This window comes from Vipera ursinii (genome assembly GCF_947247035.1).
Source record: "Vipera ursinii genome assembly, chromosome: 8".
Taxonomy (NCBI): Eukaryota; Metazoa; Chordata; class Lepidosauria; order Squamata; family Viperidae; genus Vipera; species Vipera ursinii.
This window is the reverse complement of record NC_139519.1, coordinates 7,047,013-7,060,090: the sequence shown is the minus strand read 5'-3', so window position 1 is coordinate 7,060,090 and position 13,078 is coordinate 7,047,013. Positions and strand designations below refer to the sequence as shown.

At 45.1% G+C, this 13,078-nt stretch overlaps 1 protein-coding gene across 2 annotated transcripts; it reads left to right on the top strand.

Moving 5' to 3' along the window:
* Positions 1 to 4,475: 4,475 nt before the first annotated feature.
* On the top strand, positions 4,476 to 12,972 carry TM2D2 (TM2 domain containing 2). Of its 2 annotated transcripts, none has more exons than XM_083368217.1 (4): positions 4,476 to 4,723; positions 8,531 to 8,618; positions 8,899 to 9,014; positions 10,815 to 12,972. In XM_083368217.1, the coding sequence occupies exons 1-4, from the start codon at positions 4,491 to 4,493 to the stop codon at positions 11,026 to 11,028; spliced, it is 651 nt and encodes a 216-aa protein (XP_083224343.1). In that variant the 5' UTR covers positions 4,476 to 4,490; the 3' UTR covers positions 11,029 to 12,972. The 2 variants fall into 2 exon arrangements, with proteins under 2 accessions (XP_083224343.1, XP_083224344.1); XM_083368218.1 differs by having other exon boundaries at positions 10,152 to 12,972.
* Positions 12,973 to 13,078: the final 106 nt, after the last annotated feature.

The window sequence follows — 13,078 nt, the reverse complement described above, 5'->3', positions numbered from 1 at the left end:
CAGAATTCCTCAGCCAGGCACACTGGCTGAGGGATTCTGGGAGTTGAAGTCCATGAGTCATAAAAGGGCTGAGTTTGAAGACCCCCGCTTTATTGCTTTCGTTTACTTTCCAAACTATAAAAAGGCAACTTAACATCAAAAGTTGTGTGTTGCGGGTGCCACTTGTGGCTTCTGCTAAGACTACACAGCCCCTCTACACAGTTATTGGACTTAGTGACAAAGGTATCAGGATGATTAATTACTGTGTTCTCCCCAAGCAGTTAAAATCTAGTTCACCAGGTATAATTTAATGTAACTGAGATGGTATAGCACAGGGGTCCTCAAATTTGGGCACTTTAAGACTTGTGGACTTCAACTCCCAGAATTCCAAGGTTGAGGAGACACACACACACACACACACACACACACACACAGGTATAGCACATGAAAATATTCTCTGAAAATGTTATTACTTGGAAAATGTCTTCCTTAGAGCAGCAAACCAATCCTTTTGGTAGAACAACTCCAATACAATTCCAAATTTCTATCTGCCAAGAAAAATACAGCTTGAAAGGGGAGGCATTCAAAACTAACCATGCTACATTGGGTCTTTTTTCCCCAGAACAGCAGCAGCAGCAGCAACATTAACAACAACAACAAAAGGATGGAAAGAAGCAAAGGAGAAATGCAAGAGGGTTGTAAGAATGCAATGCTAACTGAACAACACGTTCTGTCAAATTTTGTGAATGAAGCGAGGAGATTGGACAGCCACCACATAACTTACTGATGCCCCCTACAAATGACAAGATGCTACAAAACCCAAAAGAGAAATAAAATCTATCATCAAAAACTTAAAACAAACACGATGCCAGCAATCAAAATGGGCAGTAAGGATACAAGGCTACTACAAGGAAGAAGCTAATAAAAACGCTGAAGCCCTGAGATACCAACCTTGAAAGCACTTCGTGTCAGAATCCATTTATATCATATTCATAAATGGAATGTTTCAAACATTATTCCATGGATTCTGCCATCTCCCGAAGAGAAGAGAATAGATGTGTATTGAGCCGGTATTAGGCATTTCAAAGGAAAGGAGAAGACTTTTGAACTGGGGAAACAAAAGGGGGGGGGCTAGCATCTGGCTTTTGTCACGGAAGACAGCAATAAACATGAAGGGTCCTAAGTTCCTTTTTCCCACGAGATGGATGATACGAGAGAAAGGATGGGGGACTGACCAAATGGGGTTAAGGGGGGTTAAACCGGGAACTCTTTATAAGGGTTTACTTCGTGGAATAATATTAAGTCCTGTCTCGTTTCCTACAACCAAGCATGTCATAGTAAAGATTCTTTTTGGAATAGATTTGACTCCAAGAATTTTGTCTTCCTAAGACATGGTTTGGGGTGGGTCCTGACACTTCGTTTGAAAAGGTACATAAGTGAGTTTTGCAGCACTTGACGACTTTTCTTGCCACAGTGAATCACTGTCGTTGACAAGTTAGTAACCAGATTAGTAAATGAACCTGGCTTCCCCATTGATTTTGCTTGTCGGAAGGTCACAAAAAGGGATCACATAGCACAACAACTGTCATAAGTATGAACCAGTTGCCAAGCATCTGATTTTTTTAATATATATTTTTATTAACTTTTTATAACCACAGGTGCTTAATATTTTATCAGCAACATATTGTCTGGGTTCCAACGTCTAACTTGCTAATACATGTTAAGTTCCTTTCTTTCTATCTCAGACTGCTGGCCCGCGGGCCAGATGCATCACGCCAAAACCGCACCCACCCCATTGCTGGTAATGGAGGTAAGTCCCAATTTGTCGCGCGACATCATGTGACGTCACGAGTTTGACATGCCTGCTCTACCTCGTTTTTCTAGCCAATGATAAAAGGCATCCCATGTTCTAAAATAAACTGAATCTTCTTTCTCTTTCATTTTCAAGGTCACTCTATCCATTTCTGCACACTCGAAGATTTTTTTTTTAATTAACTCTTCCTCCGTTGGTAAAGCCAAGCATCTGAATTTTAATCACATGATCATGGGGATGCTGCAAAGGTAATAACTGAAAATGGTCATAAGTCCCAGTGCAACTGTAATTTTGAATGGTCACTAAACAAACTGTTGTAAGTCGAGGACTACCTGTGTTCTTTTCAATTCTTTCAAGTCTGCTCCCGTCTTGTCTGCACAGAAAGTCAGAACAGTTGTAACCAACCAATTGCATTCCTGTTTTGAATTTCCTGTACCCTGAGGTATAAAGATAGGCCAGTCCTGTTCAGTGCTTCTTCCAGGTCTCTTGTTTGCTAACAGAGAGCCCCTTTGCTTCTAGATAGATTACATATTAGATAACCTTTATTGTCATTTTTTACTGTGGGCACAAAGGCCCACATTAAAAATAAAATTTAGTTGCTTGCTCTCAAAGTGTACACATGCATAAAGGTAAAGGTTCCCCCGCACATGCGTGCTAGTCGTTTCCGACTCTAGGGGCCGGTGCTCATCTCCGTTTCAAAGCCGAAGAGCCAGCGCTTGTCCGAGGACGTCTCCGTGGTCATGTGGCCGGCATGACTAGACACCAAAGGCGCATGGAACGCTGTTACCTTCCCACCGTAGTGGTCCCTATTTTTCTACTTGCATTTTTACGTGCTTTCAAACTGCTAGGTTGGCAGAAGCTGGGACGAATAACAGGCGCTCACTCTGTACACATGCATAACACACATTTAAACCTACTATATACAACATATGCATATAGACCTACACCCTTACGTATAAGTAAGATATAACTATTAATCACTGTGCATCTTGAATACACAACGGAAGGAGGAAGCTTTAGAGTTCACAAGGTTAATACTGTATTTCTGTTCAGAAATAAAGTGATACATTTCCAATTTCCTCGCTCCTACCTCATTGATTGGCTCTTGCGCCAGGAAAAGGAACCCCAGATTTGCTCCTGGACAATAATACTGATTGACTAGGCTGGGAAAGAGTATTCCAGTGTTAATGTCACCACCAAAAAAGGCCCTGACACTACTGGATTCCAAACAGCCATCCGCAAAGCCAAAAGATGCATTTCTTAGTCCTTGACCAGCTACTTAGTAAAAGAAATAACTTCTTCAAGCAAGAGGCCCAAGCCACACAAAAGTTTATCAACAGTTGCAAGCACCTTGCATTTGGTCTCGAGCCTAACAACAGAAACCTAACCCACAAAGCAACAGGAGCCACCCTGCTGATTTTGGACCCACTACCATATTTATGTTTCCTTCAAGAACAGCCCTCCGTTTAGCTGCGTGCGGCAGCCTAGCTAATCAAACACAAGATTTCTCCAGACCTCTCAAATCACTTTCAACGGATGCCGCTCTTTGGGTACCCAAAATTTCATTTCTTTGATCGTTCATTAATAAAATACCTACCATTAAGCCTTGAGGTCTCCCAGGTGATTCTTGATACATGCTGATCAAGTTCTCACTGCCAAGAAGGAACCTTGTCCATTTATGAATGCTGCACCAGCTATAGTACATCCTCATTTAGTTTAAGCTAACTTCGTGTCTTTCAAACTTGATAATGCTTAAGATGGATGGACGTTACTCCCAGAATTCCTTGCCAGCAGGGGGAATTCTGGGAATTGAAGTCCGCATATCGTAAAGTCACCAAGTTTGAAAAAACACTGGCTTTTAACATAATTTTCTGGGCGTAAGCCATACGTAAGGGTTTGTTTGCACAACATAGCCCATCACACCAGGCATTGTTTCCACGTGTTCTGCAAAGTCCATAATTTGAATAAATCACGACCTTGTTTCTTCTCCAGCAAGTGGCAGCGCCTGCTGCCACCTGTCGGCCAGGCTGAGAAGCGCCATTCTTTTTTTTACCGCTTTTCCTTATTGGATGCCGGGAGCAGCCTTGTGACCAATCGGGGCTGCGTTCGAGAAAGTAGGAGGAGCGATGGCTGAAAGAGCTTCTTGAATGGTTCCGCTTTCACCTTTCAGGTGCAGGACCTGGGCTGCAAATCTCTGATTGCCTCTAGATGGCAGCAAAGCGCATTTCTGGCAGCTTTACCATAAGGCAGGGGTAGGCAACCTCGGCTCTTTTATGACTCACGGACTTCAACTCCCAGAATTCCTGAGTCAGCATAGCTGACTCAGGAATTCTGGGAGTTGAAGTCCGTGAGTCATAAAAGAGCCCAGGTTGCCTACCCCTGCCATAAGGCAAGGGTTCTTCAAACTTGGCCCTTTTAGGACTCGTGGACTTCAACTCCCAGAATTCCTCAGCCAGGCACGCTGGCTGAGGAATTCTGGGAGCTGAAGTCCACAAGTCCTAAAAGGGCCAAGTTTAAAAAAAACCCTGATGTACGGCGACGACGACGACGCTTGAGAAGCCTCGCCTCTGATTGGACAGAGCCGCGGCCACAGCCCGCCCTTTCAGACGAACTGCTTTCGCGATTGGTCCGGAAGGGCGCCAGCCTGAAGTACTTCCGAAGCGGCCTCGCCGGAAGTCGGGAGGGCGCCGTCTCCGCTATGGCGGCCGGGGGCCCGATTTGTTACGCGCTCCTGTGTGGGCAGGCGGCGCTGCTGCTGGGCAACCTGCTCCTGCTACAGGGGGTCTCCCGGACCCACCAGCACAACGCCACCCAGAGCCCCGCCGGCGCCGCGCAAGAGGCCGAGGGGCAGCCGCGGCCGCCTCACGCAGCCACCGCCTCCGCCTGGGAGTACCGAGGCCCCTACGCGCCGCTGATTCTCTGCGACCACCTGTGAGGACGGGTGGGCGGGGCCTCGGCCTCGGGGGGAGGGGCGAAGGGAGGGGCTATTGAACTTTTTTTAAGAAAAAGAAAAAAGAAATTGGCCTTGCAGAATGGGGGTAAGGCTGCCCCCCCCAGGCTTTGTAGAGGTGAACTCTCAGCACTTCTGGGTGGGCGACGCGCCTCTTCCTCCCCAGGAGGCCGCGCCAGAGAAGCATGGAGTTACAAGGGCTCCTAGAGGCCATCTAGACTGGCCTCCCTGTTCGGGGCAGGGTCCCGTATTGCATCTCGGGTGCAATAGAGCAAAAGAGCCTTGGTGGAGCAGTGGGCTGATGCCTCCTTGAGTAACACCAGCTGCCTGCAATTAGTGCAGGTTCGAGTCCCACCAGGCTCAAGGTTGACTCAGCCTTCCATCCTTCCGAGGTAGGTAAAATGAGGACCCAGATTGTTGGGGGCAATAAGCTGACTTTGTAATAATGCCGCTTGGGATGTGTGTGAAAGCCCTAACAAGCAGGCATATACATAGAATGAAGGCTACTGCTAAGCTTGTAAGCCACCCTGAGTCTTCGGAGAAGGGTGGGATATAAATGGAATTAAATAAAATTTCCAGCCAGCCTTAGATTTAAACATGGCTAGCACCAAAAAAAGGGACGCGGTGGCTCAGTGGGTTAGGACGCTGAGCTTGTCGATCGGAAGGTCGGCAGTTTGGCGGGTCGAATCCCGAGTGCCGCGTAGCAGAGTGAGCGCCTGTTCCTCGTCCCAGCTTCTGCCTACCTAGCAGTTCGAAAGCACGTAAAAATGCAAGTAGAAAAATAGGGACCACTCCGGTGGGAAGGCAACAGTGTTCCGTGCGCCTTTGGCGTCTAGTCATGCCGGCCACATGACCACGGAGACGTCCTCGGACAAGTGCTGGCTCTTTGGCTTTGAAACGGAGATGAGCACCGGCTCCTAGAGTCGGAAACGACTAGCACGCATGTGCGGGGGAACCTTTACCTTTACTTTTAGCACCAAAACAAAAAAAAAACACCCAACAACAACCAAAGTCCTTCCCGGTAATCCTCAACTTATGAACTCAATGGAGGCCAAAATTCCTCTTGCTAAGTGAAATGCTTGTTAAGTGGATTTTGGCCCATTTTACAACATTCATTTATTTATTTACTTGTATGTATGTATGTGTATGTGTATGGCATCCGGCCCTGTCAATTCCTGGCAAATAGATGGGGAAGAAATGGAGGTAGTGACAGATTTTATTTTCCTGGGCTCCAAGATCACTGCAGACGGGGACTGTAGCCAAGAAATTAAAAGACGCTCCTTGGGAGGAAAGCCATGGCAAATCTAGACAGCACACTAAAAAGCAGAGACATCACCCTGTCAACAAAAGTGCGTATAGCCAAGGCTATGGTCTTCCTAGTTGTAATGTATGGCAGTGAAAGTTGGACCATAAGAAAGGCTGAGCGCCAAAGAATTGAGGCCTTTGAACTGTGGTGCTGGAGAAGACTCCTGCGAGTCCCTTGGACTGCAAGGCGATCAAACCGGTCAGTCCTACAGGAGATCAACCCTGACTGCTCTTTAGAAGGCCAGATCCTGAAGTTGAAACTCAAATACTTTGGCCGCCTAATGAGAAGGAAGGACTCACTGGAGAAGAGCCTAATGCTGGGAAAGATTGAGGGCAAGAGAAGAAGGGGACGACAGAGAATGTGGTGGCTGGATGGAGTTACTGAAGCCGTAGGCATGAGCCTAAATGGACTCCAGAAGATGGTAGAGGACAGGAAGGCCTGGAGGAACGTTGTCCATGGGGTCACAAAGGGTCGGACACAACTTTGCAGTTAACAACAACAAATGTGTATGTGTATACACTATTATAATCAGTAACCATTTTACACACAGAATGATGTGAAAAAAACTACAAATGAAATATTAATACAGATTATAGCTGCCATTCGTTACATTCATACAATCATGTATCAAGTCCTGGATGCTAACAGTTTCCTATTGAATTTTACTCACGCACCTCTCTAACACAATGTTGTTTTACGACATTTCTTGCCATGCTTGTTGAGTGAACCCCGATAGATGTTAAGTTAGTGACAGGATTTATTAAGTGAATCTGGCTTCCCTGTTGACTTTGCTTGTCAGAAGGTTGCAATGTGACACACACCCCCAAGACACTGCAACCGTCACAAATATGGGTCAGTTGCCAAGCCTCTTGAGTTTTAGTCACGTGACCGTGCAATGGTCTTGAGTGTGAAAAATGGCCCTAAGTCACTTTTTCTGGTGCCGTCGTAACTTTGAATGGTCACTAAATGAACTGTTGTAAGTCAAGGACTACCTGTAGTTTCCTCCACCAGCCAGTAATTCATGCTGTTGCAAAGTTCTCTGGTTTGCTCAAATTGCTGTCTTGAATCAGTACAACAAGTGGAAGCACCAGCTACTGTGGTGTGATATGTCGTGCAAAGAGTTTATGTTTACAGATCAGCATGTTCAGCCCAGAAAATCTTAATACGTGTTAACTTGAAAGCCAGTGTTTTTCAGACTTGGCAACTTTTAAGATGTGGTAATTGAATCCCCACATCTTAAAATCTCCAAGGCTGAAAACAGTGATGTAAGCTAATTATTAGAAAGGCAAAAATGTGATGGACTAATTCAGTGTATTGAGTGAAAGTAGTTAGGGTTCTATTCACCTGTATTAACCAGTATCTCAAGTATCCTGACTTAACCATGAATTATGGAATCAACCCTGTTAAGCTGCGTTTGCACTCCTTACTGAGCCACTGGTAAATCTAATCACATTTTAGCCTACCATCAGTAGGGCTGGCAGGCTATCAGTGGGTTAATTTAATGAAAGCAGTTTGAGCTACTGCAAGGCAAATTCCATCTTTTTGCATACATGTCATGATATCTGTCCGAAAGGCATGGAAGTGACGGGATGCTGCCGCTTGTCATTTTGATAGAAACAGCAAGCAGATTGCATGCACCCATGTGCCATGATCTGAATGAAGTTGATTCTTGTTAATCACCTTCTCCAGACCTGCTGAGGCCAACTAAAACTCTTGAATCCATTTGCCAAGCGTATGGGAGATGCTAAGAGTTGTAATACCAGCACATCTGGAGGCAGCCAGGTCTGGTCATGGAGAGACCCACTGCTTCATTTATTTTCGGTGTCCTCTAAAACAGACGGTGGGAATAGGTGGACCTCTAGATCAGTGGTGGCGAACCTATGGCACGCATGCCAGAGGTGGTACTCAGAGCCCTATCTGTGGGCACGCATGCCGTCGCCCCAGCCCCGACACACACACCCCATGGCCCCCTCCTCACCAGCAGACACCTCCCCCCAGAGGAGAGTCGCCCCAGGCGCAGCCTGCGTAGAGCAATGCATCCAAGGACATGGCAGCCGGACAGCGACAACCACACTCCGCCCTCCCACCCCATGATGCTGCAGGGCGCGGACAGAGGGCGTGGCCGCCATGATGCAAATGGGCAATCTGCTGTGGCAGGCCATGGATCACTGTTGCAGTATCCCCATGGTCACGTGATAAAAATTCGGACACTTGGCAACTGGCGTGTATTTATGCCGGTTGCATTGTCCCGGAGCCATGTGAATACAAAATTCACTTAATAACCGTGCCACTGACTTTAACTGCAGTGATTCACTTAATAACCGTGGTGTGAAAGGTTGGAAAAGGGGGCGCAACGCACTGTCTCGCTTAGCCACGGAAAATGTTGCACTCAGTTGTTGTAAGTCACCCAACTAACTATCAGAAATGCCACGTCGGAGAGTGGTTTCTCATATCTGAACTCAATTTTTTGATTTATATGCAGACCTGAAGAATTCATAGACTGTGAGGCTCCTGTGGACCATAACGGAAATACAAGCGCACGGGACGAGTTAGGTTATGGCTGTCTCAAGGTGGGCAAAAGTTCCTGTTGTCTTTTCCTTGGATAAAGAACGTTTTGAGTTCCCAGGGATACTTTATATGTGCAAAGGAATGCCTAAACCAGGGGTAGGCAACCTCGGCTCTTTTATGAGTTGTGGACTTCAACTCCCAGAATTCCTGAGCCAGCTTCGCTGTCTCAGGAATTCTGGGAGTTGAAGTCCACGAGTCATAAAAGAGCCAAGGTTGCCTAAACCAAGGAATGTCAGCCGATAAATCTTCCATTTGTTCTGCCATTTTCTCTTCTCACATCAGTTTGGTGGCCAAGCATATAGTGACGTCAGCCACACTCGAGTCCTTTGCAGGGCACTGGATGGCATTGAGTGCGCAGGACAGCGAACTTTTCTGCGTGGGAACAAGCCGTGCATAAAGTGAGTGCCTTTTCTTGGTAACATTTGTGCAGTTTCGGTTGACAGTGCAGGATGACAATGCCAGAAGCCAAGTGGAGCACACGTTAGGTCTAATTTTTTGTTTGGGTTTTGTGAGCTGCTCTGCTCATCAGTAAAACCTGAACTTGTAATTGTCATGGTGCTGTCTAATGTGTATTTATCCATGTAGTATGGCTGTAGTATTTACATATATGTATTTACCAATGTAGTGTGGCTGTAGGTATCTATGTGTATTTCCCACATAGTGTGGCTGTAGTATTATTTATCCTTATCTTTCTAATTCCCCACTCTTATTGGTATGATGATGATCATTATTCTGTTGCTTTGCATGTACCTTGACAGCTTCTGCACCAGAGACAATCATAAAATGGGGCCAATTTTTCAGTCTTTTTTTGCAGTGGCTGCTAAGCAGTCCCATTGTTTGCTATGGGGCATGTTTTGCTGAAAAGTGGAAATAAACACTGTTTTTTGGCAAAACGTTTGTCATAAATCAGGGCCATGTGACTGCAGGATGCTGCAAAGGGCTGTAAATGTGAACTTCTGTGTGTGTCTAACCACATTTGGCCAAGTAAAGTATCAATTTAATTAAATAAAATATTCAATATGACTCAGAAAAGAGTCATTCAGCAATTCCATTCTAACTCCAGGTGCTGATTTTATACAGCTTTGTTTCTGTCAAGGATAAGTCCTAAATAATTACATGCTTGGATGGTATAGGGTGCCCACAATGTATGATCGATCACTTAGTGACCAGTCAGAGTTACGATGGAGCCCCTAAAAGGTACTTACAACCCAGTTCCCAAGTTCCGACAGGTGCTTCTCCCTTATGTGGTTACGCGACTTCATTTTGGGTGCTCAGCAACCGATTTACATTTACAGCCATTTGCAGCAGCCACATGGCCGTGATTTATGACCATTTTTTTTTTGCCAAAAAACGGTGTTTCCACTTTTCAGCAAAACATGCCCCATAGCAAACAACGGGTGTCAGAATCCATTTTTATCTCATTTCTAACTCCCTCTCTGTGCAAAACCCAAATCTCACCCCCTTACTGGATTCTGCCATTCCCAAGGAGGGAAAGAGAAGACAGGGTTGTTAATTGCCCACTCTCTATCCCTTAGATGCAAGGTTTGTTTATTCAGCCTGCCTGGAGGCCATCACAAAAGACCAGGGAAGAAACTCTTTGAACTAAGAAGAACAAAGAAAGAGGGAGAGGGGGAAATTCTGGTCTGTATGTCCCACGGGAATGTGAAGGGGAGGAAATAATAATGTTGCAAATGTACTGGTGGTTCTGTTTTGACACCTGAAACTTGACCGATCCGGGACTGACCAAATGGACCGAGGGGTGGGGTTTTTACTCGGGGACACTTTAAAAGTATTGATCTGTGAGACAGTTTCCAGATCCTGTCCATCCTATCCACTGTCATCTATGTTTTAGTAAAAGTTCCCACTTGGGCAAACTTGTCTCCAAAGAGTTTTTCTTTCCTAAAATGTGGATTGGAGTGGGTTCTGACATTGGGTTTGCTTAGCAGCCACTGCAAAAAAGACTGAAAAATTGGCTTGGTCCCATGGGTGGCCCATTTTATGACTCTTAACGCTTATGACTGCAATAGGTTCCATTACAGTTCTTAAGTCGGGGACTACCTGTAATCACTGCAGCGTATATCCCACACAGTGTCGTGTTATAGCCGTGAGGGAGTACTGCGCGTGGTACCTTAAACTTCCTTTGGATATTTTTCCTTTATGAGGATGCGGTTCCTCTCTTTGCGACTTTTGTATTCCAGATACACTGGACACTACTTCATTACCACTCTCCTCTACTCCTTTTTCTTGGGCTGCTTTGGAGTGGACCGCTTCTGCCTCGGCCACACAGGTACAGCTGTGGGAAAGCTGCTGACTCTGGGAGGACTTGGCATCTGGTGGTTTGTGGACCTGATTCTTTTAATCACTGGGGGACTCATGCCGAGCGACGGGAGTAACTGGTGCACCATTTACTGAAAAGTTGCCATTTGGTTGGACTTAATCCCGAGCGGAGAAGAGGGACAAGCTGGCTTCTGCGACGTCCTGCTTGAGGTCAGATCCATGGCGAGCAAAGAGACTCTGGGTGGCGTATTTATTTTTCCATGGAATTAGGATGGGGTTGGACAGAAAAAAAGGCAAAGCGTAATTCTGCAGTATATACCTCATTGTTTAAAGTTCTCCTCCTTACAGGAAGACTGTAAATTTATTTATGCATTTCATGCCGTTTTCTGCATGCCGTGCTCCACTTCTGTATTTCAGCTTGTGCCATGGTAGCTGCTGACGAGTGCACCACCCGAGGTTCTGGTTGCTTTGAGTTTAGAAGTTTTCATAATAAGCCCACGTGGCTAGAATTAGCTGACAGGAATTTGCAAGGTTTAAGGCTGTACTAAAAGATGGCGATGCTTATTTACTTTTAACGTTAAGATAGTTGCACTCCTTTCCCCCCCTTAGAATGCAAGCCAGAAGTCTCGTGCTACAGAGTGTCCCTCTTTATGTGTTTGTACATAGCTAGGGATCTCTGACAATCCTTCTCCATTCTTAAATTTCGTTTTACAGGAGAAGTATAGAGAAGCAACCATCTTTCTTTAGGTACTCAATTGTAAACTTGTTTAAAGTCAACCCCAGCATCTGCTTGTTTAACTCAAAAAGCAGTGTCCTTGCTGGCTCAGGAATTCTGGGAGTTGAAGTCCACAAGTCATAAAATGACTGTGGTTCTCCAGCTCTGCCGTAAACAGTGACATATCTTCTCCCCCCTAACCCCCGCCGCCCTTTAAGAGAAAATTGTTGGAAGACAGATTTTTAGAACAAATCAGTCATTCTAAAAATTAACACAAGACGCAAATCCTTGCTCTGGTTCCTTAATCAAATCTTCACGTTTCAAACTCTGCCAGTTTTGGAACGCGCCAATAGGATTCGGTATCAGCAGAAAAATAATCCATCTAGCAGTGGTTGCATGGAACAGGAACACCTTGCTCTTTTTTTGTCAGTGAAATTGGCAATTTGTTAGATAGTTTAGCCTTTGAAAAGCTGAAATCAAAATGTATTCCTTTTTGCAGTATGATGAAATATGATGGACCGCTGAACTTTCCAGGTGTTGGATAGTAAGAGTAAACTCATGTCAAACATGATGGGTGTTCTTTGTAATATTGCGAGATACCTTTTAAAAAGGAGAGCCAGTTCATAAGAAGCTTTTTGGGGGGTCCCTTGTAACTTTAAACGGTTGCTTAGTGAGGAACTGCAAGCTCTGTAAGGCAACACAAAGTCATCTGATTTATAGAGAACTCTGCCCCCAGTGGCTCAGTCAGGTATTTCAGTCACCATGGGGACAGTAGGCAATGGAATATATATAGGAAATACTGTTCCCCCCTCCTAAACTTGGGGGTCCCAGGAGTTAGGTGATTCACAATTGAAATAGGCATGGAACGCCTCTCCAGTTTTACACTCCTGTCCACAATGATGGGAGGGCATCTGTTAGTGCATGTTTTTTTTTCAACTGCCCCCAGTTGAAAAGGACCCCTCATTTGCTATCTGGCAAATGAGGGGTCCTTAGTGCTCCCTGAGCTTGTTTTCTTGCAGACATTTCATTATCCAAACTAGATCAACATCATCTCTGCTAGTGAAGTTCCTTTCAACCCTGAGCTACAAATATTCTCCTTTATTGGTATCTGGCAAATGGTGGGAGTTGAAGTCCGTCTTAAAAGTTGCTGAGGTTAATTAAATACTTCAAGCCAAGCAGAATAAATTGATGAAAATTCCTATTTTCAGCATGACTTGTGTAACTGGCAGGCTGTTATACATACATATACCTATCTGTGTATCGTGTCTGTCTGGATCACTGAAGAATCTTAGTCCGTCTCTGGCTCTTCCTTTCCTGATGTTTTTAAAGGAAAATATCACATCAACATTAAAGACATGTAACCAACCTTAATAATTCTCCTAATATTTTATTCTGTGTCAGGGCCATTCCCTGGTAGAACAAAAGGTCAAAATGAATCATTTCAGAGTCTCAGAAATTTTGCACATCTGC